We start from the raw sequence: 24,724 nt of genomic DNA on the forward strand, positions 1-24,724 counted from the left end.
CTCGACACACTCTGCACACGCCTCGCCCCGCTCTCTTGTCCTCTTGATGGAACTTACTAGATCATGTTTTTATTTAAAAGGTCCTGTTTAGATTGTAGATCTTCAGGGGATCTGATTAAACTCCAACTTGCCTTTATTCAGTCGCATAAAAGGACATAGCTAGTCTCATCCACCTGAATCCCAAAAAAAAAGCCAACTAGCCCCAGCCCAGCGCTATGGGTCTAAGAAGGGACCCCTATGGGGGGGGGGCCCTTACATTAGAAAATTGCATGTGGGACTTGAAGATCTGAACTTAGACGACAACAGACCTGGCAAGTGTTGACCAGAGAGGGAGCAGAAGGACACTGAGACACCAAGGGCTGGCTCGGCAGGGGAGTCGGAGCAGCTCACAGGTGAATGTTGGGGGGCTCTCACCCACGTGCTGCACACGGAACACAGCAGGCCGCTCGCCCGGCCCCAGCCCTGCTTGCTGAGAGAGCAAGACCTGCCTCTGGACGGAGCGGGTTCCTCAGTGGAAATGGCCTTGTCACGTGTGACAGGCACTCCCTTAGCTCCCTGGGGTGTACAGAGAGCCAGGACCTGCTCGGGGAGAGAGGAAAACGTGAGTGATTTCTGTCCCCATGGTGCCTGTGATCTAATTAGAGACTGAGCAACAGCTTACTTTTTAAAAATAGCCCCTGGCCAGGTGTAGTGGCTCACACCTGTAATCCTAGCACTTTGGGAGGCTGGGGTAGGAGTACCGCTTGAGGCCAGGAGTTCAAGACTACCCTGGACCACATAGTGAGACCCCATCACTACAAAAAAATAAAGATAAAAATGGTCCCTTTTTCCTGATCCTGAGGTATAGTATTATATACTCATTGTAGAAAATTGGGAAAATTGCAAAAGTAGAAAGAAGAAAAAAGTTACATATAATCTTTTTGGCCAGAGATTCAATTGCCATTAACCTTTTAATTTATAGATGTACTTTTTTTTTTTTTTTTTTTTTTTTTTTTTGAGACAGAGTCTGTCTCTGTTTCCCGGGCTAGAGTGCTGTGACATCAGCCTAGCTCACAGCAACCTCACACTCCTGAACTCAAGCGATCCTTCTTTCTGCCTCAGCCTCCCAAGTAGCTGGGACTACAGGCATGCATCACCATGCCCAGCTAATCTTTTCTATATATATTTTTGGTTGTCCAATTAATTTATTACCGTTTTTAGTAGAGACGGGGTCTGACTCTTGCTCAGGCTGGTCTTGAACTCCTGACCTTGAGCGATCCTCCCGCCTTGGCCTTCCAGAGTGTTAGGATTACAGGCATGAGCCACCACGCCCTGCCAAGATGTATTTTTAATGTATGCTTTATTATTTATATTGTTTTATGCACATATCACGTCTTCTTTAACATTATATTTGTAGCTATTTGTAATGTTAAAATTATACTTTATAAACCTCTTACAAAGCAGCCATGTTGTTCTGAGAGAACCTTTGTGCATATTATAAAAAGTTATTCAGAAGGTTAAAAAAGGAAGACTATCTCGGATGCCTTCACCTAGACATACCATTGTTAACATTTTGGTAAGGTCCTGCACAGACACCTCCTTACACATAAGCACACGCCTACTACATGTGTGCACAGGTGAACATGGGTGTCCCTGGTCTGCCCTCACACTCTGCGGAGTGTCCCCTATATCTTTGCATGTCCGTAGGTCCTGATTTATGTCGTCATTCCCAACAGGTTCATGGCTTCTCTTGTACAGTTACTGTTGGGACTTCGTTTCTGCTCCTTTATTGAGATAAATGTGCTGTGTGGGGGTGGAACCGAGGAAAGGGGCTCGGCAAGAAAGGCGGGGCCCAGACCAGGAGCTGGCTCTGCCCCGGCTGGCAGGGCAGCCTCCTCTGTGCTCTGGGCCTCTGTTCCGTCATCGCGGGCTGGGGGGAGGGAGGCTGGTGTTGGGGTGGCCGCTTGCGAAGGGTTCTTGCAGCTCTCAGCAGCCTGGGGCTCTGATCCATGTTGAGTCTCGGAAGGGACGGTGGGAGAGGCCAGGACGGGTCTGTCAGAGCCGCAGGGGTCAAGGGAAGAATTGTAGAGCAAATGAGTTTAGGAAGTGAGAACACGTTGGAGAGCCAGAGAGAGCAAGGACGAGCCAAGAATTTCAGTCTCTGCTCTTCCAAGGGGACTGGGCTCTGAGGAGCAGGGGCACAGGCTGAGGCCGGGACTGCCCTGCCTCCAGGTGGCAGGCGAGGGGTGGTGTGGGTGCCTCCCACCACCCTGCCCGCCCTTCAGCACGGGAATCCATCCCAATCCCCGGCCATGTGCTCTAGAGGGAACCGGAAGAGAACGAGGCCAGGCTGGTTCCCTCCCTGTGCCGCTGCCTGTGGCTTTTCCCCGAGGGGACAAGCTCAGGTGTTCATGCCCTGGGAGGAACGGGGCCCGGCTGTGTTCCCCGTCTGTTATGTTCCAGGCGTCTGTGGTTGCCTTGCTTCTCTGAGCGTCCCTTCTCTTCTTTCTGACCTTTCGCACCTTCCAGATGTCTCTACCACCACAGATCTCTCCTGAGGCTGCCCGTGGCTGCCAGGCCCCGGTCCTCCTCCCTGAGGAGTCTGAGGTTGGCCTGCGGAGAGGCTCTGCGCCGAGCCCCTGCCGCCTGGCGCCCCTGTGCGCAGCGAGTGCATGGCCGCAGCCTTGCTCCGTGCCTCCCGCTCCCCGTTCAGTGGCTGGGGCTTGCAGCAGCTTAATTTCCATGATCGGTTTGCATCACCCTGTGTGGCCAGCAAACATAAAAACTGATATCTCAACTCTTCTGGGGCGAATGGCATCCCACAACCCATGTCTTTTCCTTGGAGGGCGTCTTGAGACACCCCAGCCCCCTACCCCAGGGTTTTTAATTGTGTATTGGGAGACTACTCCTCATATAACGAAAACCTGCCTGTTTTCCCTACACATATCAGTGTTTATAGTCCCCGTGGGCTGTTCTCCGTGTCTCTGGGACCGGGTGCTTCCGTGTCTCTGGGACCGGGTGCTTCCGTGCCTGTTGGATGTGCCATGCTTGTGTTGCATGAGGCGGGGGAATGCGGGTTCTTTGTCATACAGAGCAGGGTTCATCGTGTCCCCATCTAGCTGTGAAATGACAGGATCCTCCAGGCTTGGGGCCTGTCTACACAGCCTGACCCAGCCTCCCCAAGCCTCTCCTGGCGTCTGAGTCTCCGGACTCTCTCTTCCCAAGGCCTTATGTGGAGGAGCCGCGGCACGTGCGGGTGCAGAAGGGCTCGGAGCCGCTGGGCATCTCCATCGTGAGTGGAGAGAAGGGCGGCGTCTACGTCTCCAAGGTGACCGTGGGGAGCATCGCGCACCAGGCCGGCCTTGAGTACGGGGATCAGTTGCTGGAGGTAAGGGAGCTGCCCTTCCGTCTGCTGCCCACGGAGTTCCCACCCTCCTTCCTCCCCTCCTCCTCCTCCTGTGGAAAAGCAATGCTCCCGGGTCCCCCGGCCTCCTCCGTGCCCACACCCACTGAGTCCGCCCCGGTGTCCCCCCAGTTCAATGGCATAAACCTGCGGAGCGCCACAGAGCAGCAGGCCCGGCTCATCATCGGGCAGCAGTGTGACACCATCACCATCCTGGCCCAGTACAACCCCCACATGCACCAGCTCAGCAGCCACTCCCGGTCCAGGTGAGCCCTGGGCCTGCCGGGCCGTGTGGGTGGGATGAGTGTGGCAGGAGCGAGACCCAGGTGGCCAGCTGCAAGTTCTGGGGATGGTGCTGCTGGCAGAGGGAGAGGCCACCATCCTGGGGTTTGGACAGGGGCACGTGGAGAGGATGTCTCCTCCTGAAATGGGGTGTGGAAAGGTGGCTGGGGTCCCCCTGGCCACCAGGGGCCTGTGGGGGAGACGTGCCCTGCAGGGCCGCTCTGCACGGCTCAGCAGGGGAGACGGGATGCACAGACAAGAAAAGGGATAGTGAGTTCATATGTCACCATGCCAGGCCCCTTTGGAGATGATCCCCGCGTTGAGGACAGGTTGGGAGGAGAGGACAGGCAGATGCTGTGGGGTGGATGACAGCAGTCCGAGCTCTCGATGTGTCTGCTCGTAGGGTGCAGAGCTGTGTGATCTTGTCCCTGTTCACAGCCCAGACCTGGTTACTACAGAAGAGAAGGTGGCTCTGGCCGGCTTCATGCTGCTGCTCATTCTTCCTGTCCTCTGTCCCCAGCTCCCACCTGGACCCTGTTGGCACCCACTCCTCTTTCCAGGGCAGTGGTTCCACCACCCCAGAGCACCCTTCTGCCATCGATGCGCTGACGAAGCAGGACGAGGGCCCTGGCACTCCCCCGGCCAAGCAGAGCACCCCCAGCTCCAGGTCAGACGCATGAGCTTTCCCTGTGTCCACCCTGGCCAGGAGCGCCGAGCACGTCCTCTGAGGGACATGGGCGCCGGGCAGCCGGCCTGCCCCTGTGCTGCCGGCCACATGCCATGTCTTCAGGACATGGGTCGGGGGCGCGCCATTCCTTTCCCCTCCTCCCTCTCTCTGTCCCTTTCTCTTTCAGTTTTCAACTCTTCTCTCGTTGACTCTTTCTTCACCTTCTTCTATCTCTTCTCTTTCCTCCTTTTCTCCTCCACTGGCTTTCTGATTCTGTCTTCAGATGCAGACCCACTGCCAGGCCCGGGGCTCTGGCTGTCTGCAGCGGTGGCGGCAGACCAGTTGCGGGCGTGTGCAGTGCCATTGAGGTGCCGTGGGGGCACTGCGGCCGCTGCAGAACAGTCAGGAACCGTCCCCAGCAGTGCCGGCAGAGGCAGTGGGAGCTGCAGCTGTGTCTAATCGTTCAGGATGGGCAGGAGCCGGGGGTGGGCACGAAGGGAAGTCCAGGCCAAGGAAGCAGGGTTTGTGTGGACAGGAGGTGGCAGATGCTCTTGTAGGAGCTGCACGGTGTCTACCTGGCCTGGGGAGGGAAGGAGGGCACCTAGGCCCAGGTGTGATGCAGTCCCTCTGCAGTCTGGTGGAGCCGTGTCTCCAGCACCCTGGGGCCATGGGGCCGTGGGGCCGTGACCAAGCCCCAGGTGGCGTCAAACTCAGCGAGGCCAGCTTTGCGTTCTGTGTGCAAGGATCAGTCACGGAACCTACGGACAGCAGAGTTATAGTCCCAGGCCAGCCTCCCTGAGGTCCCTTTCATCAGTCTCTATCCGTCCCCATCCCTCCGTGTGTGCACCAGCTTGTGTTCCGCTCCCCTTGGTTATTAGTACCTTGGTAGCCAGGGGTTACCACTGTAGGACTTAGCAATTCCTGCTCTACAGAAGCCACCTGGTAGATGTTTGCTGAGAGAGTCGTGCTCCAGACAGTGAGATCATTTGCCTTTCCTTACACAGAACTGAGTTAGGAAGACAGACAGGTGTGACCCAGGTGGGCAAGATGTCCCCTAAGGCGTGAGGTTGATGACTCAGCAGGGAGCAGGGGTGTTGGTTTTGACTCTTCCCACCTGGCTCCGGGCCTGGGGCCGTGCCTTCACCCCTGCTGCACCTTGACACCCTGCCCTGTGTGACAAGCCAGTAGGCCTAAAGCCCTCAGTGGGCCAGCCACCTGTCAGCTCCCCGTGGGCCTGAGACCCCGGGCAGCAAGCAGAACGCAGTTAGGCATTGGCCACTGTTTTGTCTTTTCGTGCCTTCCTCCCTCCTTTTGCACAATTAAGGAACTTCATTTTCTTCCCAAAAGGATTGCGGGAGATCCCAACAAGAAGGCCCTGGAGCCACGCGTTGTCTTCATCAAAAAGTCCCAGCTGGAGCTTGGGGTGCACTTGTGCGGTGGGAACCTGCACGGGGTGTTTGTGGCCGAGGTGGAGGATGACAGTCCTGCCAAGGGTCCTGATGGCCTCGTGCCAGGGGACCTCATCCTCGAGGTGAGTCCTGGGCCGCCGAGCAGGCCAGGCCGCTGTCCCTCTCATGTTGGGCTTGCCACCTGGGCCGCCGATTGATTTTCAATCCTTGTACACCCAGAATGCTGCCAGAGCCCCTTTGAGGGTCCCCGGGAAGCTAGGCAGGCCACCGAGGGAACCTGAGAGCAGCAGAGCCTTGGCGGGGGCACTGGGCACCAAGAGGAGAAGCTCTCATTAGCAGAAGGGCTCTGGCGACGGGAGAGGATTGTCTCCTGCCTCATGGGGGAGATGGCCCGTGGGCATTGAAAGGTGCAAGTAGCAGAAGCAAGAGAAAGGGCCGTATTCTCGATAGCCCTTACTTGCTGGGCGCCAGAGTGAGGCTTTTCCTGGGATGAGCTATGGAGGGCAGAGCAGCCACCTGCAGAGGACCTGGTGGCTAGGGAGTGTCCACAGGACCCAGCCCTTCCCACGGAGGGAGGCAGGCAGGTGCTCAGTTGGTGAAGACCATTGAATCTCTGCCACCGTAACTGGCCCCTCACGGGTGCCCACGCCACCCATGGCTTGGGCTTCTGCCTTCTGACCCGGCACCCCTCCCCCGGGCAGTATGGCAGTCTGGACGTGCGGAGCAAGACGGCGGAGGAGGTCTACGTGGAGATGCTGAAGCCCAGGGACGGCGTCCGCCTGAAGGTGCAGTACCGCCCCGAGGAGTTCACCAAGATCAAGGGCCTGCCTGGCGACAGCTTCTACATCAGGTACCGGTAGCTGGGGATTCGGGGGCAGGGGAGGGGCTCTCCGTGGAGACTCTTCCTGGCAAGTGTCTCTGTTTCTTGCCTCCGAGGCTGGGGCCCTCCGGTCTGCATACTCATGGCGAGAGGCTTGTGATGTGGAGCAACCCTTGAGGGCTTAAAGGACCAGATGGGCTCCCCCTTTAGGGCTCAGGGCCCGGGGAAGTTTGAGACTATAGAGTCCCGTTTTCCTGTGGGCTGTGTTCCTCTCCTGCTGGTCTCCCCGACTCGGTTGTGCAGGTCCCACTGCAGTGTGTGGACTTCCAGCCATCCGCGATGTCCTTAAGTGCTGTACGAAATGCTGTGTGAGGCTGAGTCACGCATTTTCTAGAAGGGGCTCAGAGCTTTCTTCCTGTTCTCTTAAGTTCTGAGACCACAAAAAGAATAAAACACTGATGTGGTACAGCTGCCTGTCCCTAGAGTCCAAGGTGACATGTTTCTACCCTAGGGAGTTTCCAATCTGTGGGAACCAGAGGCCCTGCCTGTGAAGAGGGGGCAGGTGGGAAAGGCCCACCTAGAAGGGGAAGACCTGGCCTTGTCCTTGGCGAGTTCTTTTTCTGGTGGGGATGAGCCCCCAGTCTTAGGGGGAGAGGCAACGTCTTTGTCCTGCTGTGCAAGGTACCAGGCTCCCTCCGTTGGGAACCCCCCCAGAACAGAGAGGGGCGCTCCCCGATGGAGTGTGGAGATGGCTCGCAGAGGGGTGGCCGCCTTAGGGGCCTGGCTGCTGGAGGTATGCAGGGCGTCCTCGGCAGCAAGGCTCCTGATCGTAGTCCCTGTGTCCCGTGGCCCAGGGCCCTGTACGACCGGCTGGCAGAGGTGGAGCACGAGCTGAGCTTTAAGAAGGACGACATCCTCTATGTGGATGACACCTTGCCCCAGGGCACGTTTGGGTCCTGGATGGCGTGGCAGTTGGACGAGAATGCCCGGAAGATCCAGCGCGGGCAGATTCCCAGCAAATACATGTGAGTGTCTAGTGTCTTCTGCCCCGGGATGGTTGGGGCGGGGGCCGCTGGCCCTGGAGCTTCCCAGCGAGGCCGGGGCCTCGGCTGCTGGGGGCTAATGCTGCCGCTCATCTCAGCTTCCGGCCAAAATCGCTTGTCCTGAAAGCTGCTCCTGGCATGAGTCAGTGCAGGGCAGGAGCGCAGTGGCGAGCCAGGAGGCATAGCTGCTTTTTAAAAGCAGGTGTGTGGAGATGTCACATGCCGACCAGCCCAAGGTGCGCAGTTCCACGGCGTTGAGCATATTTGCAGGAGTGCGTAGCCAGCACCACGGTCATTTTTAGGGCATCGTCACCTCTTCACACAGAAGCCCCTTACTGTTGTGTGTCACCCCCTCGCCCCTCTGTCCTCTCATCCCCATCTGTCCCCCAGCCCTAATCAACCACTAACCTGTAGGCGTCCCTGTTCTGCGCTTGGGCGTGCATGGAATCACACCTTTTGTGTCTGGCTCCTCGTACTGAGTGTAGTGTAGTGTCTTCGAGGTCGCCTGTGTCCCGGCTGCACTCCTTGCTGTGGCAGGAAGCACAGCTTGTAATGTCACCGAGTGAAGGCTGCCCTAGCGCTTCTCTTGACACTGAGCTGAAATCCGCCTGCTCCGAGGACTTGTCCCCAGCCGCAGCAGCGGCACCAAGCGGTCCTGGGGGCGTGGGGGGGAGAGGTAGCCGGCGCCTGCAGAGGAGTGGGGGGGAAGCTGGCTCCCGGCCCAGCTGTCCTCACTGGGAGGCTCGTGGGGGACAGCCCCGACAGCCTTCCCAGCATCGTCCTTCCCTGTGACTGCAGGATGGACCAAGAATTCTCCAGGAGGCTCAGCACGTCCGAGGTCAAAGACGACAATAGCGCCACAAAGACGCTGTCGGCGGCCGCGCGCCGGTCCTTCTTCCGGAGGAAGCACAAGCACAAACGCAGCGGGTCCAAGGATGGCAAAGACCTCCTCGCCTTGGACGCCTTTTCCAGCGACTCCATTCCACTCTTTGAAGGCAAGTGGCCGAGCGCGTTTTCCCCCGGGCTGTCCAGGTGAGGTCTGCTGTTGGTCCCAGAAGCTTCCCAGCAGGGTCTTAAACAAAGTAGAAGTTGACTTTGCTTTCATGCACAAGCCTGGAGGTAGGCGTCTGACGGTCAGGTGGTGCTGCATCTTTAGAGCCACATCCACGACGGGGTGTGACTCTCGTCCTCAGGTCCCCTCACGGTCGGCACGGCCGTCATTGCAGCTGCAGCCATCGTGTCCGTGTTTCAGGAAGGAGGATGGGGAAGGCACATGCGCCTCAGCTGAGTGTGCTTCTTTAAACAGCGTGTCTGGAAGCCCCTCGCTGCGGCTTCCACTTACATCTCGTTGGCCACTTGCATCTGCAAGGAGGCAGAAAAGGCGTGTTTTAGCTGGGTGCGTTGATGGCCTCTGCAGCAGGTTCTGTTAGTGAGGGAGAACGGGCGAACAGGTATTGGGGTAGGCGAAAAGCAGTCTCTGCTTGTTGCATTGCTGCTTGTTTGTTTTTGGGTTATTATGGGCAGTTTGGTAGTGACCTAGGGCCACGGTTCTCTGCAGATCTTTGGGGTTGCTGTGTTCGTTAACGATTCTTGCAAGATCCTCCCGGGCCAGGACGCTGAGCCAGGGCTGGAGCTGAGCACCTGGAATGTCAGACTCCGCCTGGCAGGTGGCCCCTGTGGAAAGGACGCAATTGTCCTGTAAAGCAGGAGGCTCCTTGTGAACTGGCTGGAGTGTAGACGCTGCCCTAGAATACGTGCCCTCCCCGGGCAGGCAGGGGTGGGGGTAGCAGCGGGTAGGACAGCTGGCTGCCCCCTTCCCTCCTGCCCTCCCTCCCTCCCTTCTTTATTTTTAAAATTAAGACCTCAGGCCTAGCAAGTTGAGTAAGTCACACCTGTAGTTAATGTCCTGCTGTCACCGTCTGTTGGGACAGTAGTTGGCAGGCTGCAGCCCACAGGCCAAGTCTGGCCCGCTACACCTGTTTTTGTATGGCCTCCGAGCTCAGCCTGGGTTTTTACATTTTAAGACATAAGACGTAAAATCATCTGTTAGCCTTTTGGTAATAATAGATGCTCAATTTGTCTTTTTGCCTTCAAAGCCTAAAATATCTAAAATGTCACTATCTTCCCCTTTATAGCAAAACTTTGCCAACCTGTTAATCCAGGCAAGATTGCACCCTTATTTTGTTCTTTGGGGTTTTTTCCCCTTCACTCTTTTGGTCTCTGCTCTCATGTCTCCCAAGCCTTTCTCAGCAGACGCCATTTCCTGTGTGCGCAGCGTGTCCAACAGATGTGCTTGAGCCTTTGAAAGAGCCATTTGTCTCTCTCTCTCTCTCTCTTTTTTTCCTTCAGATTTTTTTGCACTGTATATTTTGAAGTTGTCATTAGGTACATACACCTTTCTAATTATTATATTTGCCTGGCAGATCGACTCTTTTATAATTATGAAATGTCCTTCCTGATCTCTAATAATGTTTCTTGCCTGAAAGTCTATTTTGATATTTTTATTGTCATACCAGTTTTATTTTGGTGACTGTTTGTGTGATCCATCTTTTCCCATCCTTTTGCTTTAAACTTTTCTGTAGCTTTATATTTAAATATCTCTTGTAATTAGCATGTGGGTTTTTTTTTAATCCACTGTAGCAATCTGCCTTTTAAAGATTTTGTCAGAGTATAACAGGCACAGCAGTGTGCACACACACTTGCGGAAGAGTGAACAGCTGAGGAGTTGCCAGTCTGAACACACCGTTACAATCTCTGTCATTTAATCAGAGTGTTGAATCCATTGCATAAAATGTAATGTATCAGGACATTTACCATCTTACTGCTTGCGTTCTGTTTATACCTGTTTTCTGTTTGTCTCTCCTTTCTTGCTTTTGTTTTGATTAATCAATATTTTTATTATTCTCTCCTTCCCTCAACTCTTAGTCTTTAGTTGTTTTTGTTTTGTTCCTTTGGGGGCCACAGTAGCCTCACAATGTATCTCTCTGAACTGCTGTGACAGAAATCACTACTGTGACCACTTCCCTGATAATTCTTTTTTTTTTTTTTTTTTTTTGATACAGAGTCTCACTCTGTTGCCTGGGCTAGAGTGCCGTGGCGTCCGCCTAGCTCACAGCAACCTCAAACTCTTGGGCTCAAGCGATCTTCCTGCCTTAGCCTCCCCGAGTAGCTGGGGCTATAGGCATGTGCCACCATGCCTGGCTAATTTTTATTTATTTTTACATATATATATATATATATATTTTTTTTTTTAGTTGTCCAGCTAATTCCTTTCTATTTTTTTAGTAGAGACGGGGTCTTGCTCTTGCTCAGGCTGGTCTCGCACTCCTGAGCTCAAGCGATCCTCCCACCTCAGCCTCCCAGAGTGGTAGGATTATAGGCGTGAGCTGCCGCGCCCGGCCTAATCATCTGTTTTTAAAGACTGTGTTTGGTAACTGCGATGTCTCGTCATCCCTGAATTTCTCTTTGTTGTGTTTGTGTTTTTGTTTTTTGGATCTTGCTTCTTGGCGTGCCAGGTAATTATTTACTGAACTGTCGGAAATTGTCGAGGCTCTGAGTGATGTCACCGTCCTCCAGGGGGGCTTGCCCTCTCCTCTGAGACAGCACTGCTGCAGCTTGTGGCTCATCCTGATCCTACAGGGTGTCACTCCAGTGGTCCCAGCCGAGAGCCTGGGTGTCCCCTAGGGCCCTTCCTCCCTAGGGACTCTTGACTCCCATTTTTTTCTCTCCTTAGTACCATCAGACTGCAGAACACTCTGTGTTTCAGTGACTTTTTTAGACTCTTAGTTTCTTGCTCCTCACAGCCTAAGACTTTAGAGATGACGTTAGGGGAAAATATCTGGTATCAGACTTAGTTCTGTGCCCCTCCCTCCCTTCCCTCTGGAATCGTGGCCCCTCAGGTCTGGGCTGCGCTGGCAGCTCTAAGCTCCATTTTGGTCTCACTGCTTTGGAGATTCCCAAAAGCTCTTCCTGGATTCTCTGCCAATAGCAGCGGCCGCCTGCCTCGGTTCTCAGTCCTGAGCAGCGGCCCCGTCACTCTTACCCCCAAGGTGTGCAACTGCTCTGGCGGGGGAAGCGGCCTATAGAGCATCGGCTTACTGCTCTGTGCTTCCTTCCCTCCGGGATCCTGGCATGTCAAATCCTGGCTGTTGCAGCCACTCTGTGATGCCTTCAAAAAAATATTTCTTTTTTTGATCCAGGTTTTCTCGTTCTCAAAGATGTACTGTAAACTGTTCTGTTCTACCTAGCAGCAATACCAAGCAGCAATACCTACGTAATAGTTTAAAAGCCACCCCCACCCCCACCCCCACCCCCACCCCGGCAATGCTGGCACACAGTGGGAGTTCTGAATTCCTGCTTTAGTTCATGGCTTCCAGTGGCTTCCAGCTGCTGCGTGGCACCCCTGGTGCCGCTTCCTCCTTGCTTGTGCACTTACTGTGGTGGCTCCTAAGTAGACTTCAACTCTCTACCATGCAGAGGACAGTGGATGTCCTCATGCTTGTCTGTTTAGGGGCCTGTGCACAAGTGTCTCAGGAATGTTTGCAGAGGACTGGTTTCCCTTTTTAGTCTGCCAGGGCTGCCATAACAAAACGCCACAGACCAGGTGGCTTAAACAACAGGAATTTATTTTCTCACAGTTCTCCAGGTTGGAAACCAGATCAGGGAGCCAGCACGGCCAGGTGCTGGTGAGGGCTCTCTTCCTGGCTTGCAGACAGCTGCCTTCTTGCTGTGTCCTCACATGGTGGGGACAGGGACGGAGATCTCTAGTGTCTCATCCTCCAACAAGGCCACCGTCCTGTTGGATTAGGGCCCCACTCTTGTGACTTCATTCAACCCTTATTATGTCCTGAAGACCCTGTCTCCAGTTGCAGTCACGCTGGGGGTTAGGGCTTCAGCATGTGAATTTTGAGGGTACATAGTCTGGTCTGTAGCACCTTTTATGTTTGTTTATTTTGGTTTTTTATCTTTACAGTGACTTGGAACATAGCACCTTTTAAAGAAGGTCACTGTAGTGTGGTCTAAGACTATAACCCCCCAGGTCCAGCCTTCGCTGTGTCCTGCTTAGCTGTGATCTTGGATGGGCCACTCTTCTTCTCCAGCTGGAGTCAGTGACCCGTAAGATGCTTCCTAGGCCTGTGGCTCTGCCCTCGTGAGGGTTCCGACAAAGCAGATTACGCAGGGAGGAGTGGGGATCTCTAAATTGGCACCCCACCGTGTGGAATGTTAACAGTCGTTAATGGTTAAAGTACGGTTCTTGCTCAAGTAAATTGAGGGAATATTGATATAATGTCCATCAACAGGGAAGTGGATAAATATTAATAGATACGAAGTAACCGTGCATGGAATGTTCAAAAGGAATAAAGAAGATCAACTTGAGTCGGCACGGATGCGTCACAGAAACAACCCTGGATGACAGAGGGGGTCGCAAAATGTTTACAGCATCACATTGTGTTGAACAGACGCACTTAACACGCTTCTAGTTTTTTTAGCGTATAAAAATCAACTTACAGGAGTAACATCTGGAAGGATATCGTTCCAGCTCATAACAGTGGTTAGCTCCAAGGAGGCCAGTGGGGACAGGGACTGGGGAAGGATGTTGGCTTCGTCTGTGAGGTTCTGAGTTTTGATACTACACTTGATCTTAGCCAAAAGGCCGAGAAGCGATAGGTTCTGATTTTTGAAAGGGAGGACGTGTGTGTATATAAACTCTTCTTGGAAGTAGTTCTCTGCCCTGTGACTCCTCAGAGCCTTCGCTTAGAAACGCCTGGGGTCTCCAGGTGACAGACGTGACCGCCAAACCCTCCCCTGATTTTAAACAACAGAGCTGCCAGTCACCAGGTGTGACCATTGTATAGAAAGCGGGCAATCCTCAGTCTTAAAACCCACACACACAGGTGTGGGGCGAGGGAAGAGGCGAGGCTTTGCTCACTGTCTGTCAGCTCTGCCCTCACGTGAGGTTGGTCCTCACGGAGCCTGGCGCTGTGCCCGGCACCATGCTTGCGTTCCCCTAAGCCTTTCACCCTCCCGTCCTGCTCCCCTGTCCCACCTTGCTCCACAGATGTGTACAGATCCCTCCAGCGCTAGCCTCTCCCCGACCCTTCCTCCCCACCCCCCACCATCCTGAGCTCTGTCTTCCCCATCCCTTCGTGCCCACCCTCCCGCCCTGCTCTCTCTGGGGCACAGCTCTCGTCCCACCTCCCTCCTGGGCCTGCCCCGGCGTCTCCTCACCCTCTCCAACCCACGTAACCCCCATGTTCCTGGAGTTGTCCGGCAGCTCTTGGACACTCATCTTGCTTTTCATGAGTTGCTATCTAGGGTCTCCAGTTAGAGCGTGAGCTTTTCAGTGGCAAGGACTCTACATTCTATTTTTTGTGTTTCTGAGATGCCAGCACAGTGACTTATACCAGGGAGATGCCAAGAAGCTGCTTACTTGCTGGTTTTTAGACTCTGTCTTCCTGCAAGGACTTTTAATTCATTCTGCGGCAGGGGAGGTTTGCCACATGTGTCAGCTAGGATATTTTTTTGACTGCTTTAACCGAGACCAGGTAACAGCGGCTCATGCATGCTAGGAAGCTTACTTCTCTGCCATGTACAAGTTCCAGCTGGTGGGCGTCTGGGAGAGCCTGCTCTGTTCTGAGGGTCCCAGGGACGCAGGTCTCTTCTGTCTTGTGGCTCTGCCCTTTCATAAGGGTTGTCCTCGTCTGTGTGGTCAGAGCCAGCTCACAGCGCTCACCCATTGTGGCCAGTGGGCAGGGAAGCCTCACCTGTGTCACCCCCTGGGCAGGTCTGGGTCCCAGGACCACGCCTTCTGTGTTGGGGGGGGGAAGGCACTCTACCCCTGAGGCTGCATCCCAGAGAGCAGAGGAGGGTGGAGCTGGGGCGGGAGAAGCAGGCGTCAGGCACACGAGGAAGAATCGCACGGAGCAGAAGGAAGTACAGGACAAGTGGTGTCCTGTACAGCCAGAGTCCTGAACACCCTGGCTGCCTCGGGTGTTCACCAGGGCAGAGGGACGGGGTGCCTGGGACGTGGGACTTTCAGTTCAGTAGCTGGGAGAGTCCCAGGTGACCCGGGTGGGTGGGGTCAGGGAGCAGGGGTCCCGGCCCCTCCTGCCCCTCCACTGCAGGCTGGGCCCGTGACCCTGCCGCCCTGTCTCCCGCAGATTCTGTGAGCCTGGCCTACCAGCGGGTCCAGAAGGTGGACTGCACCTCCCTGAGGCCTGTGCTGATCCTGGGGCCTTTGCTGGACGTGGTGAAGGAGATGCTGGTGAACGAGGCTCCTGGCCAGTTCTGCAGATGCCCGCTTGGTAAGAGGCACCCTCCGTGCCTGCCGCGCCGTGTCTGTCCCCAGTCCCTGTCTCCGCGCCTGTACAGGGGGTGGCAGCACGAGGACCGGGCCTCCCAGGGTTTCAGAGCCCCCTACCTGGGTCAGATCCCGGCCTGGCCTCTGGCTCCTTCCCTGGGAAGGGGGCTCAACAGGATGGGGTTCCTGGTGGCTGCTGGGCGCAGTTCTTCTCCCGCTCCCTCCCCTGAGGCTCCGCAGGGCCCGGCGTCCTGACCCCCGGGTCTCTGCTTGGCAGAGGTGATGAAGGCCTCCCAGCAGGCCATTGAGCGGGGCGTCAAGGACTGCCTGTTTGTCGACTACAAGCGGAGGAGCGGACATTTCGATGTGACCACGGTGGCCTCGATCAAGGAGATCGCAGAAAAGGTACCCAAGGCTTCAGCCAGAGGGTTGGGTGTGCACTGGGGCCCTTGTCAGACCCCCACCCCTCCCCCCAAGTGTGCGGGTCTGGGCCCCTCGTCCGTGTTCTTCCACCCTGAGCGCTCTCAGACCCTCTGAGCCCACCTGCTCCTGGGCTCGGCCCCAGGGCTGCCACACCCAAACCAGCAGTGAACTGCGGTGAGAGTGTAGGGATTGCCCTGTCCCTGCCACCTCTCGCCCTCTGGGGCGATCTGATGACAGCTTTCAACTCTGGGGAGAGGCCTCTTGCGGAGCATCCCAGGGTGGGGTCCCTGAACACACATTTTCACATGCACCTTCTTCTGGGGACAGGGAGCACACTGTCCGACGGGGTCCCTGCCCTGCGAGGGCTGAGAGCCGTTGCTGTGGCTCTTGATGCTTTTCAACGTCCCCGGGTCCAAGCCAGGCAGTGTGAAGAGCGGGGACAGCTGTGGGGTGTGCTGGCACCCAGCTGCATGTCCGTCTGAGGGCGTGGCCCCTTCTGGGCTCCGTTTTCCGTGCGGCTCCACGTGCCCTGCTCGGCTTTGCTTTTCTCCCTGGCGGGTGAAGGCTTGGGGTTCTCACAGCTCGAAATGCACAGTGCCCAGTCGAGGTGGGGCTTTCGGGGGTCAGGAGAGCCGCAGGCGGGGTGACTGGGGCCTTGCTTTGGCGCACACTGCCCTGGAGGCTGAGGGGACCACGCGCATCTTGCAGTCACAGCCACACAAAAGCACACGAGTCTCCGGCTCACTCGCGCAGTCGGGCAGGGTGGGGCAGGGCTTTAAGAAGGCCCCGTATCTGGACAGAGGCAGGAAGGGAAGCGTGGGGCTGGGCTGGCCGGACTCCACCCACCCCTGCCCTGCAGCCTCGACCCCCATACAGCTGGCGTCCGTGGGGAGGTTTGCTGGGAGAGGTTTCCCCAGGTTCCTCGTGTGGTTTGCTGCCTTGCTCATGGGTAGAGCCTCGCGTGTTTGTTTATGGAGCAATGCAGCACTGCGTAAGGAGAGGGTGGGTCCCACTGGCTGCAGAGGGGAAGGACTGTCCCTCACCTGTCCTCTGGGGCTCACTCTGCACCCTGTTCCCCAGAACCGACACTGCCTCCTGGACATCGGCCCGCACGCCATCGAGCGGCTGCACCACATGCACATCTACCCCATCGTCATCTTCATCCACTACAAGAGCGCCAAGCACATCAAGTAGGCGAGCGGCCCGGGTGCCGAGGGCGGGGGCCCTGCTAGGGGTGGGCTGGGGGCTCTGGCAGGGAGTCAGGGGTGTTGGGGTGAGGGGGCACGGGCCTGCCGGCCTTGAAATAGGCAGCACATGTAGGAAGCTACCCTTCCCCTCCAGCCCCCTTCCCCCGTCCCCCACTCGGGGGGTGGTAGTGGCAGCCAAGTGCACCCCCCCCACTGCCCCTTCACCCTGTCCAGGTGCTGCACAGTCGCTGAGCGGGACCAGCTTGGTCTGTGTGGCTCCCCCACCCTGCCACCATCCCCCTCGTCTCTCAGCGTGGTACCCGGAGGCCAGAGGAGCCCAGAGACTTGGGCTAGGCCCAGCTCAGCTAGGAGCGGCCTGGGGCGTGGAGGAGCCCTTGCTTTCTCCGAGCTTGGGTTTCCGCACTGGTCGGGCTACGTGCTCGCCAAGGCCCCTCTCCATCTGGCCTTTCGGTGCTGCCACGCTCCTGGCACCTGCACCCGCTGGCAAGCCTGCTCTCGGGCATGCACTGGGGTGCCCGGCTCCCCCTCTGCCCGGAGCTCCCCACTGAGCTGTTGCCGTGCTCTATGGGGGGAGCATGCACAGCCTCCCACCCTGCCTCGATGGGGGTCCCTGTTCCCTGGACAGAGGAAGGAGAGGGGGCCCCGGGAGAGGCTCAGCCTGGTGTCCTGGCTGTCCCCCACAGGGAGCAGAGAGACCCCATCTACCTGAGGGACAAGGTGACTCAGAGGCATTCCAAAGAGCAGTTTGAGACGGCGCAGAAGATCGAGCAGGAGTACGGCAGGTACTTCACAGGTAGGTGTGCGGGGCCTGGAGGGGCGGGCAGTGGGCTGCGGGGCCGGCAGCAGAGGCATTCCCAAGACAGCTTTCTCAGAAACGGTGACAGCCCACACTTCTTGGGTGCTTATGAATGCTGTTGTGAGCGCTTGGGTTTCGAATGAGGGGTTCGGATTGCAGTCACAGGTCAACACCTTGATTTTTACAGGTTGAACGTAGCACGGGCACCCTATATCTCAGCTGCAGGTCCCCGGGCAGGCGGGGCCCACAGCCTGGGTGGCGGAGGCTGTGGCCGTCTGTCCCCAGCACCCTTTAGGACAGGCCAGTTTTGCTGTGGGATTTGGTGTAGAAAGGCTGCTTCGCTACCATTTCTGGTCTTCAAAATGAAACAAACCCACAGAAGCACAGCTTCAGTTTACCTGGCTTCCAGCCGTCAGCCTCTTCGGGGAAGTCAGTCACCTGTAGGGCGCTAGCACTGCGGTAGCAGAGAGGGGGCAGGGATTTTGATTACACTGTGTGGAGAGTGTTGAGATCTAGCCCAGAACCCACCGTGGTGCCTGTGCACGTGTGTACATGTGGGGCGTGCACGCATGTGTGGATTTTAATTTCCAGTTCATGGCAGACCCGTACTTTAGCCAAACATATTAATAATTCCTAGAGAAATGAAATTTAAAACTCCAAAACTTATAAAAGACAAGCCCTGATTTTTTTCATTAGATTCAGCAGACATAGAATTATGATATCCCATTTCCATAGCAGTTTCTAAGCGTTCATTGTCAATTTCGGACCATTGCCTGTCCCGGCCGGGGAGCGGTTTGTCCCTGGGGGCTATTCTGTGGAGCACGCCTGGAGTGGCCCTGGCCCGGCGTCTGTAGACCCGAGGCATTGACCGTCTGCAATGTGGAGCCGGCCCAAGTTAGAGACAAGCTGTCTTTGCTGGGACTGTCCTCTGGGCCATGGGGTGCCTGGTTTCTTAAACTCACCCTTGTTTCCTATAGAGGCTTGCTGCCAATTGGACCATGTTGACATGCCCCCCCCCCAAAAAAAAAAAAAAAAACAAAAAACTGCATTCCAGTGCTCTGGGATTCTCCTCCTCCACTGCAAGACTAGGCAAACCCAGCCCAGGGGGTCATTGCAATCGGGGTGGGCAGTTTACACATGAGCGGTCACCTCACCAGGGGCAATTCTCTGATGGAGGAGAGTCAGTGGGGACAGGGCAGAGTGCCAGGTAGCCCACTGCAGGCGGCCACCCCGTAGAAAGAGCTCAAGCTGTATTTATTTGCCTCATGCCTGGGGTCTTACACAGCTGAATGACCTGTGTATGTATTTGGGGGGCTCTTTTGCAGGGGTCGTCCAGGGAGGAGCCCTGTCGAGCATTTGCACTCAGATCTTGGCCATGGTCAGTCAAGAGCAGAACAAAGTCCTGTGGATTCCAGCCTGTCCGCTCTAGGAGAACGCTGTGCTGTGAAATGACCGCGCCGGCCACTGGTGTGAGTGAGTGCCTGGCTCCGCTCCTTTCTAGCCACTGGAAATCCCATCTGTCCGTGTACAGACTTGCGGGGAAGGATCCAGACCCAGGACTGCAGGAGCACCACCTTCGCAGACGGAGGGCCGCGGCCCCACGTGGTGGGCCCAGGCCGGCGGACTCTGCCTCTCTCACACGCGTGCTTTAAGACAAAACAAAACAGAAAACACAAAAGACTTTACATAGAGGGGTTCAACACCCACCTTTCTTTAGCCAGCCGATCCGAGATGCTGCAAAGAGGACCTTTCAGATCACACGTTTACAAGCCTTTCTAAGTATTGGGTGGTTTATGTTTACTTGAACGGCCCCGGGCTCCGGTGCCCGGCCCCTGCCCCCTCTGTCAACCCCTCCCGTGGCTTTGGTGTTGGCTTTGTTCCTGTCTTCCGCAAAAGGACCCTGGAACCTCACCGGGGGCTGCTTTGCTTTGGGAGGTTCTCGTCAGTGGGACCAGAGCTTTGACAGACTCCCTGCTCCTCGGGGGCACCTCTCCTGGAAGGACGGCATGACCGCCGGTGGCGGCAGAACCAGTGCCTTTGTGGGGCCGACTTGCCGGCAGCGGCGCTTTCCTCCTGCACTGGGGAGGGCTGCCGTGGCCACCTTTCCACCTCGCCTCCCAGCCTTCCTCTCCTGCCTTCCATGGCCTCTCGTCCCTTCTCCGTCTGTGTTTATGACTTAGGCGTTGTGTCTGGTCCCTCAGAGCCGCACGGGGTCACAAGGACACCGCTGGGTTCTGGGCCGGGTGTCAGGCCGGAGCCGATGCATGCCGTTGGGTCCTCCTTAGGTCCTGTTAGTCCTGACAGCCTTTATCAGTGCAATGTCTGCAGGGTAATTCTTAAACTTTATAGAGAGTGGCAGGAACATCAGTTCCTTTGATATGAAAACATTCATGTTTCGGACTTTGAATCGAGAGCTTTTAGGGAAAGCGTAATGGTTAGTGTTGTCACTATCAAAAATCTAAAAAGGAAAACTGGGATCTTCTAATGTTGGTTACAGCACTCATGGCATGACCCCTTACTCCATGAAGGTGTCTTTGTTTGGGGGCTTTTTTTTTTTTTTTTGCACTTCTGATGCTGGATATGTCTGGCTGAAGATTTGATGTGGTTTCTCCTTAAACTGTGCGTCCTGTTAATACTAGGTACTGTACTGGGCTCTGTTTTATGTGTCCTTGGGGTAGGATCTATATTTTAATACTGTTCCTAACATTTCATTTTACTAGCAAGAAATTTCTGATTTCATTTTATTCTTTGTAATTCTAGACGCTAGATGGTAGTTTAGCCATTAACTGACATTTTTAAAAAAGGGATATATTTTCTTGCACAGTTGTTCAAAAAAGAGACAAGTTTCAGTCCTCAATGCTGTCCTTTGTTTTTATAGGTACACGTTTTCTAGCTCAGACAACTGAGGAAAACTGTAGACTATTCTCGAGGTATTCAGTGGCGCACCCTCTGGGGCAGGGCTCGGGTGACGATGGTGCAGTGTGCACAGACAGGTACTGAGCTGACAGACTGGCATTCTCCGTACTACAATGTTACTTTGTATCAAAAGTTAAACAGACTTTAGTACAACAAATAAAGGTCAATTTCTGTAACCTGCTGTGCATGGAGATGCCTGAATCCCACTGGATTTCCATCCCTCCCTGTTCCCTCGGCTTCCTTCGTTCCTAACTCGAGCCTGCAGCTGGCGGTGGCGCACGCGTGAGGTTCCTTCCCGCTCTCGTGGTGATCGGGAGTCCCTGCTCTCTGCTCAGCATGCTCTGACAGCGCCGTCCCCGTCCCTCCCGTCTCCCCGCGCCGTGTGGTGTGGGGCAGCCGGGCAGCTGATCTGTGAGCGCCTGCCCTCCGCCTGCAGGTCTGGGCCGAGCCAGGCGCGACAGGCGTCCCCTGGCCGCCTCAGTGAGGCCTTGTCTAAGGCCCCAGGGTGGCAAGCGTGCTCCTGGTTGGGTTGCCCTGTGCTACCTCACAGCATCATGTTGGGACATGACCCAGCACTGCAGGGCTCCAGGGGCAGCCTGCTTGGGCCTGAAGTCCACGATCCAGGGAGGAGGTGGAGAACTGGACGAGGCTGGGAGGCTCGTGGCTGCAGGAAGCCAGGGCTGAGGCCTGGGCAGAGCAGAGACACACACACACCCCACCCCCGTGGCTCCTTGTGCTCGGAGGGGCTTGGAGGCAGAACATTCTGCATATGACTCACCCATGCAGCCATGGCGGCTGGACCAGCAGGCAGATGAGGTGTTGGTGCCTCCCCTCCCTTCCCGGCTAGGTGGCCTCTAAGGCCCCTCCTGGCTCTGCGATGCGCACGGGGAACAGGACTCAGACGGAGCCCCACGCCTGGCGCTGCACAAGCCGAGGGAAACCACGGATCCGAGGCTGGAGGAGGCCTACCGCTTAGGAGCAGGCCGGAGCGCCTCTGGGGTGGGAGCCAAGCACCGGCCAAAGCCTCCCACCTCTCACAGCTTTGAGACCCGACAGAGCAGCCAGGCCGCCGCCTCCTTTGGGGTTCGTGGGACAGAAGACCCCCTGGGTCCCAATGTCAAGGACAGAGAGATACTCAAAGTGCAGGAGGGGCACGGGGTAAACCAAACTCCAGCCTAAACTCCAGATCAGGGAGCATGAGCTGGCCCTGGGATGATGGTCCTCCCAGAGGGTGGGTGCTCCGGGGCAGGACCCTGAGCAGGCTGGGCCCTCCCACTCTCCTTTGTTGGTGTTCCAGCCTGTGGGTTTCCTCAACCCTGTTCCGTCTGTCCACACTCTCATCTGCTCTCACCTTCCAGGGTGTAGTCTCTGGCCGCATGCCGGTTCCTCTTCAGTTACCCCCGTTATGTGTTTTTGTCTTTTCTTGCAACTGTGCAGTGTGTCGTGGAAGAGCATGCATGGTATAAATGTATAGTTTAAGAATAAATGGATGGTATGGCCACCACCACTTAGAAGCCCTTGGATGCCCTCACCCAGCTGGGCTCCCCACCGTCTCCACCAAAGTAAGCACTGGCTTGACTTGGAGTTTAATAATTTCCTTGCTTTTCTGTATAGTTTTACCTCCAGTGGGGGCATCTTAAAACAATGTTCAGTTTTGAAAACACTGCACATCAAACACAAACTTAGCTGTGTGGGAAAAGCACAATGTTGCCACTGTCAGATGAAGTCCCAGGAGAAGGTAGTAGCATCTCTGGGTCAGAGTGGACCTCAGCTTCCCCAGGAATTTACAAGGACTCCTTCTGGGGGATAGCAGGGTCTGCTGGCAGCGTTATCCACGGCCCAGGCCTTGACCGTCTGGCAGAAATGTGGATAAAAGGGTGTGGGCTGCTGTTTTCTGTTTGTACACTCACCGCAGCCGACCTCGGGAGCAAGGCAATCACCGGGGTGAAGCTTGGCGCTCCAGGCGATCTGGGGAGCAGGAGCCCATCATCCACTGTGTCGGGATCACACTATAGAAAGAGGTCCTGTTTCTAGCTAAGCTGGGTGAAGCCCGCGGGGGCCTGGGTGCTGACGGTCCCCGCCGAGTCTGCCCTGAGGGCCTGCTCCAGACCTAACTCCTCGCCCCCAAGCCGCTGCCAGCTTCTATCTTGGCTCCTCTCTTTTCCTGAGCATCTCCTGGGAATGTTCTTGATGTCTTCCTTTGATGATCCAGTCCTCCTCCTTCGCGGGTCTGTGTCCTACGAGGAAACGGGAAGAACAGGAGTTAACCCTGGACCTGGATTCTTTGCCCACTGGACAGTGACTGGGTTTACCTTCTCCTAGCGTCACTTTCCAGAAAAGGTCCGGATGACTAAAAAACTAGCAAAGTGTGTTCATCCCTGTGTGTGGATTGGTGCCTCTGGGTTGGGAGGCTGGGAGTGTGCGCACAGATCCGGGAGCCAGGATGACAAGGGCCGTGTGAACACCTGCCGCGGACACCTGCAGCTTTGGTTACGCACGCATGACGTGTGTTGGACAGCCTGGCCCAGGCCCCTCAGGTTCTGATCTATGCCTCAACATCTTGTCATTTTACTATTCTTCCATGGAAATCCACTCACCTTTTATCCTTCAATCCCGTCTATTGAGTTTTCCAGTTTTGCTAACATGTTTTTAGTTCCCAAGAGCTTTTTGATTATGCCCTGTACTTGTTTCATCGATACAATGTCTAATCTGAGGATAGTATTTATTTTTTTCTCTGTCCCACAAGATTCTAATTCCTCTAAGTTTTATTTTTCCTTTTTCTTTTTATTTGCCTTGGTCTCTGTCTTGTCCATTAGAGGCTTTAGCCTCAGGTGTCAGGTGGTCCCTGGGTTGCCAGCGAGGAAGGCTGGAGAACGTAACAGTACAAAGCAAGTCTGAGTGGCACTGTAGGGTGGCCGGGCTGGGGAATCTCAGTGATGGTCTCTTTAGGTCTTTCTTCGGGGACTTGTTAGGTTCCCCAAAGGGGCCCTTCTGATGGAAGGGGTCAACCTGGCAGCGTCTGTGAGCCCACTGGGGTTCACGGCCAGGTGAAGCTCTGTGCCCTTGGCATTCAGTATAGCAGCATACTGCCGTACCTAATCTTTTTGTTTTCGGTGTGGTGCCAATTCTCAGATCTGTGCTGCTGTCCCCTAGTCCAGAAGCCTCTCTTGTCCTCTCTAGGTAGTAAACCTCTTGGCTTCTGCCCAGTTGAGGGAAAGGCTGTAGTCCAAGAACTTGGAAACTAGGAATCGGTTTCTCAACGGCTATTACCCATCCCATATTTAAGCCGTCCCTCTCCCTCACATTCTAGAAGGAACAGTGCCACACAGTTCCTTGTATTCAAAGATTCTGAGCATTTCCCCTGCTGGTTTGGGTTTGGTGTTCTCAGGTCTGCTAAGGAGTTTGCCCACTGGTCTGTCTGCTTTTCAGCTTCTAAAATGATCTTGTGGTTGTTGCCTTTTTGTTCTCCCCATATTTCTAGAGTTATGTCTTTTTTAAAGAGAAATCTTTTTTACTATATTTACTGGTTTTTAATGAGGAGCAAAATTAAATGTTTGTATCTATCTGTTTTCTTAACCCGTAAGTAAGGTTTATATATTTTTGTATTTCTCTACTCTTATTTTACTATCATTTATTGGAGTCTTGGACTAAAATTATACCTTATTCCTTTTAACAGCAGCGTCCTCTTTTAAAGTTTGTGGCTGTGTCGGCCAGACTTTAGGGCGGCAGAACCAGGGTGATTGATACAAAAATTTGTCACAAGGAATTGGCTTACCTGATTATGGGTGATGACTAAGCAAGTCCGAAATCTGCGAAGCTGGTAGTCCAGGCGGGAAAGTCATGGGCACAGACCACAGCTAATGTCTGGCAGTCAGGTAAGGAAGAGTGTGAACAGGGTAGAACTCCGCAGGTACAGGTACACTTGATGCGGCTGTCCACAGGTGGAATTTCTGCTTTCTCAGGGAAGCTTCAGCTTTTGAGTCCTTTTACGCTTTCTGCTTTTAAGGCCTTGTAACTGACTGAGTCAGCCCATCCAGTTCATCCAGCATTTCCTCCCTTAATATCAACTGATTAGGAACTTCAATCACATCTGCAAAATACCTTCACAGCAGCCCCCTAGCTCGGTGTTTAGTTCAATAACTGGGACTGTGGCTGAGCCAAGTTGACATGTCCCCCCACCAAAAAAAAAAAAACCCATTGCAGTGAATTCGACAGTAACTTACTTAAACAGTTCCCCATAACTGGGCATTGGGATTAAAGGGTTTTTCCATTGTTGTTGCTGTTGTGTTTATAAACTTATTTAACTTTATCATCACAGAAGATTCTAGGGGGAGTTCATAGTTGATAGACAAGGATATCAAGGCTTTAGGCAGTCACAGTAAATGCAAGCCCCTTCTTATGCTGTGTTACCATTAGGGATAAAAGAAAACTCCTCATTTTGGAGTTGCTCTCTGTGGTCTCTCACAGATGCTACCTGC

The 24,724-nt window shown here is 55.0% G+C and overlaps 1 protein-coding gene and 1 pseudogene across 1 annotated transcript in view; one reads left to right on the forward strand and one right to left on the reverse strand.

Moving 5' to 3' along the window:
• DLG5 (discs large MAGUK scaffold protein 5) overlaps positions 1–20,422 on the forward strand; it is a 116,710-nt gene extending 96,288 nt beyond the window's left edge. The window contains exons 21-34 of the mRNA XM_076010103.1: positions 2,509–2,586; positions 3,205–3,367; positions 3,515–3,648; positions 4,185–4,331; positions 5,679–5,862; positions 6,442–6,590; positions 7,415–7,585; positions 8,402–8,598; positions 14,764–14,907; positions 15,181–15,308; positions 16,407–16,516; positions 17,218–17,327; positions 18,656–18,799; positions 20,209–20,422. Of these exons, the coding sequence (XP_075866218.1) occupies positions 2,509–2,586; positions 3,205–3,367; positions 3,515–3,648; positions 4,185–4,331; positions 5,679–5,862; positions 6,442–6,590; positions 7,415–7,585; positions 8,402–8,598; positions 14,764–14,907; positions 15,181–15,308; positions 16,407–16,516; positions 17,218–17,327; positions 18,656–18,759 (1,819 nt within the window). The 3' untranslated portion in view covers positions 18,760–18,799; positions 20,209–20,422. The remainder of the gene's footprint in view (positions 1–2,508; positions 2,587–3,204; positions 3,368–3,514; positions 3,649–4,184; positions 4,332–5,678; positions 5,863–6,441; positions 6,591–7,414; positions 7,586–8,401; positions 8,599–14,763; positions 14,908–15,180; positions 15,309–16,406; positions 16,517–17,217; positions 17,328–18,655; positions 18,800–20,208) is intronic.
• Positions 13,192–13,268, reverse strand: LOC142875728 (uncharacterized; annotated as a pseudogene).
• Positions 20,423–24,724: the final 4,302 nt, after the last annotated feature.

Source organism: Microcebus murinus, chromosome 14, assembly GCF_040939455.1.
Source record: "Microcebus murinus isolate Inina chromosome 14, M.murinus_Inina_mat1.0, whole genome shotgun sequence".
NCBI lineage: Eukaryota > Metazoa > Chordata > Mammalia > Primates > Cheirogaleidae > Microcebus > Microcebus murinus.